Raw genomic sequence first — 2,745 nt, forward strand, 5'->3', positions numbered from 1 at the left:
TTTCTAAATATAACTGAACCGTTTGGTTTGAACAAGTAAAACTATTTTTATAGGCATTTTACAAAATGTCTATGGGAAAATAAATGGCGAATGAAAATCTCTGGTACAGTGCTGAAGCAGGAAGTGACATTCCATTTTGGCTGTCTATAGAGGGAAGGATGGTCAAAGGACATAATGTGCTAAAGAGAGAGAGGGAGAGAGAGAGAGAGAGAGAGAGAGAGAGAGAGAGAGAGAGAGAGAGAGAGAGAGAGAGAGAGAGAGAGAGAGAGAGAGAGAGAGAGAGAGAGAGAGAGAGAGAGAGAGAGAGAGAGAGAGAGAGAGAGAGAGAGAGAGAGAGAGAGAGAGAGAGAGTGTGGGTGGGGTGTGTGTGGATCATAAATCAGCTGTATGATAAGGAGCTTTGGTGAGAAAGCTGTCAGACCTCAGCAGCTTCTCATCTCCTCCTCTCTCTGATGATGGAGACCCTGGAAGGAAGTGAACTCTGCTTTCCAGAACTCCTCAACACTTCCTGCAGGAAGAAAACTCGTCCTCACTCTGAGACCAGACTCATCTACATTGTGCTGTCCTGCATCTGTCTGCTCACTGTGGTTCTCAACCTGCTGGTCATCATGTCCATCTCCCACTACAGGCAGACATACCGATTTATGCTTTTGCAGACATGGAATGTTGATCATGCTTTTACTATACAGTATACTATACTATCTAATACTATTATGACTATTACAACTAATGGCAACATTACGTTTGTAAGATTGCCATAACGGCTACTGATAATATGTTCACTGATGATATTCCCACTCTAGGCAGCTCCACACTCCCACCAACCTCCTCCTCCTCTCCCTGAGTGTCTCAGACTTCCTTGTGGGTTTCCTGCTGATGCCTGTTGAAATGCTCCGTATAGAGTACTGCTGGTTTCTGGGGGACTTCATGTGTGTTCTCTTTTACTATATGGCACTTGTAATTATCTCTGCCTCAGTAGGAAACATGGTGCTCATATCAGTCGACCGCTATGTGGCTATTTGTGATCCTCTGTGTTACTGCACCAAAATCACAACGACACGAGTTAAACTCTCTGTTGGTCTGTGTTGGCTCTCTGCTGCTGGCTACAACTGTTTCTTGCTAAAGGATTTCCTGCAACAAGACAAGCATCATTCCTGCGACGGAGAATGTGTGGTTCTGCTGAATTACATCACAGGAGCTGTTGACCTTGTTGTGACCTTTATTGGTTCCCTCACTGTCATCATGGTTCTGTATATGAGAGTGTTTGTGGTGGCCGTGTCTCAGGCCCGTGGCATGCGATCCCACGTTGGGGCTGTCAGCCTCAAGCCTTCAGTGACTGCATTTGCAAAGAAATCGGAGCTGAAAGCCGCCAGGACTCTTGGTATTGTGATACTCGTGTTTTTCGTGTGTTTCTGTTCATTTTACTATCCCTCTTTTGCAGGCCAGGATACCTCAAGCAGTGCTTCATATTCAACCTTTGTGACTTTCTGGATGCTTTATTGTAACTCCTGTCTAAACCCTGTGATATATGTCTTTTTCTATCCCTGGTTTAGAAAGTCTATTAAACTCATCATAACACTTCAGATACTGGAGCCTGGCTCCTGTAATGCCAACATACTGTAGAGATGTTGCGGAGTGACTGACATGCAACCATTTCTATGAAGAGGGAAATGTGAATACCTGCTGTGAAAATGTGATGACAAGCATGTGCATTAATTGACAGATACACTAAAACATGGAGGAGCAGCCCAAAAAGAAGCTCTCTTCCATGGTTTGGTCAAGATATCTGGCAATGAATGAAAAGGCGTGACTTTGCCCTTAAAAAGTCTCCAGCATCTAGTGACTTACTTGTGCATTTGTATGTATAGCTTTACTCTTGTGGTTTTATATTTGATTATGTTTCTTTTTGGGTATGTCCTCTGGGGTGTGTTTTGGTGACTTCCTGGTCACTTTCTTGTCAATGCATTTGTATGTGTGGCTTTACTCTTGTGGTTTTATATTTGATTATGTTTCTTTTTGGGTGTGACCTTTGGGGTGTATTTTAATGTAAAAGTCGCCTGTGGACAGGTGTTGAAAATTAGCGTTCCGCTATAAACACTTAACACTGTGTATCTGGTTGTTGTGCATACATGTATGTTACATCTCCAATGCTCTGTGATGTCCATATGAAATAAACTTAACCTTTACCTTAACCTTATTGAGTCATGAAATCAAATCAAATAAATAAACGCAAGGTTGGACACAATGGACAGACACATTTTTTGGGGGGTAAATCAGATGAGCTGAAATGTGTTTTGTAAAGTGCAACACTTTGCTGAATGGAACTCGTCTGCCTGGTTTCCATTACAAGTCATATACATGGCTAGTTATGATTTACTCATCATTTATGTCATTGATCAAATCATGTCTGAACAAACATGAAATAAATCTGGAACAATCAGACAGCCTGTTTCTTCCTCTTCTGTTCATAGCAAGTTTTACATCTAGAATATCAGTTGCAATCAATCATTGTTCATGATTTGATATTGATATTTTAAGTGATGTCATTCATGCACAAATACTGTACATCACTGGTCCACAATCTCACTCAAATAAACTCTCAATAACAAACTAAATGAATGTCTGCAAAATGGTTTACAGTTTTAGGATATGTGTGAGATTATGTGCAAAATAAATCAGCATTGTTTTTGTGCCCCTACAATATCCTTCCAGTTTCAGAGATGCATTTGGACAATTCTTTTGAAA

At 41.2% G+C, this 2,745-nt stretch overlaps 1 protein-coding gene across 1 annotated transcript; it reads left to right on the top strand.

Annotated features, from left to right (window-relative positions):
* Positions 1 to 446: 446 nt before the first annotated feature.
* Positions 447 to 1,623, top strand: LOC310781473 (trace amine-associated receptor 13c-like; the record flags this gene model as incomplete). The annotated part of the gene is made up of 2 exons (XM_083642112.1): positions 447 to 628; positions 804 to 1,623. Exons 1-2 carry the CDS (start codon positions 453 to 455, stop codon positions 1,621 to 1,623), a joined length of 996 nt encoding a protein of 331 aa, XP_083498238.1. The 5' UTR covers positions 447 to 452.
* Between the last annotated feature and the right edge of the window lie 1,122 nt (positions 1,624 to 2,745).

Source organism: Poromitra crassiceps, assembly GCF_964638095.1.
Source record: "Poromitra crassiceps genome assembly, chromosome: 8".
NCBI lineage: Eukaryota > Metazoa > Chordata > Actinopteri > Beryciformes > Melamphaidae > Poromitra > Poromitra crassiceps.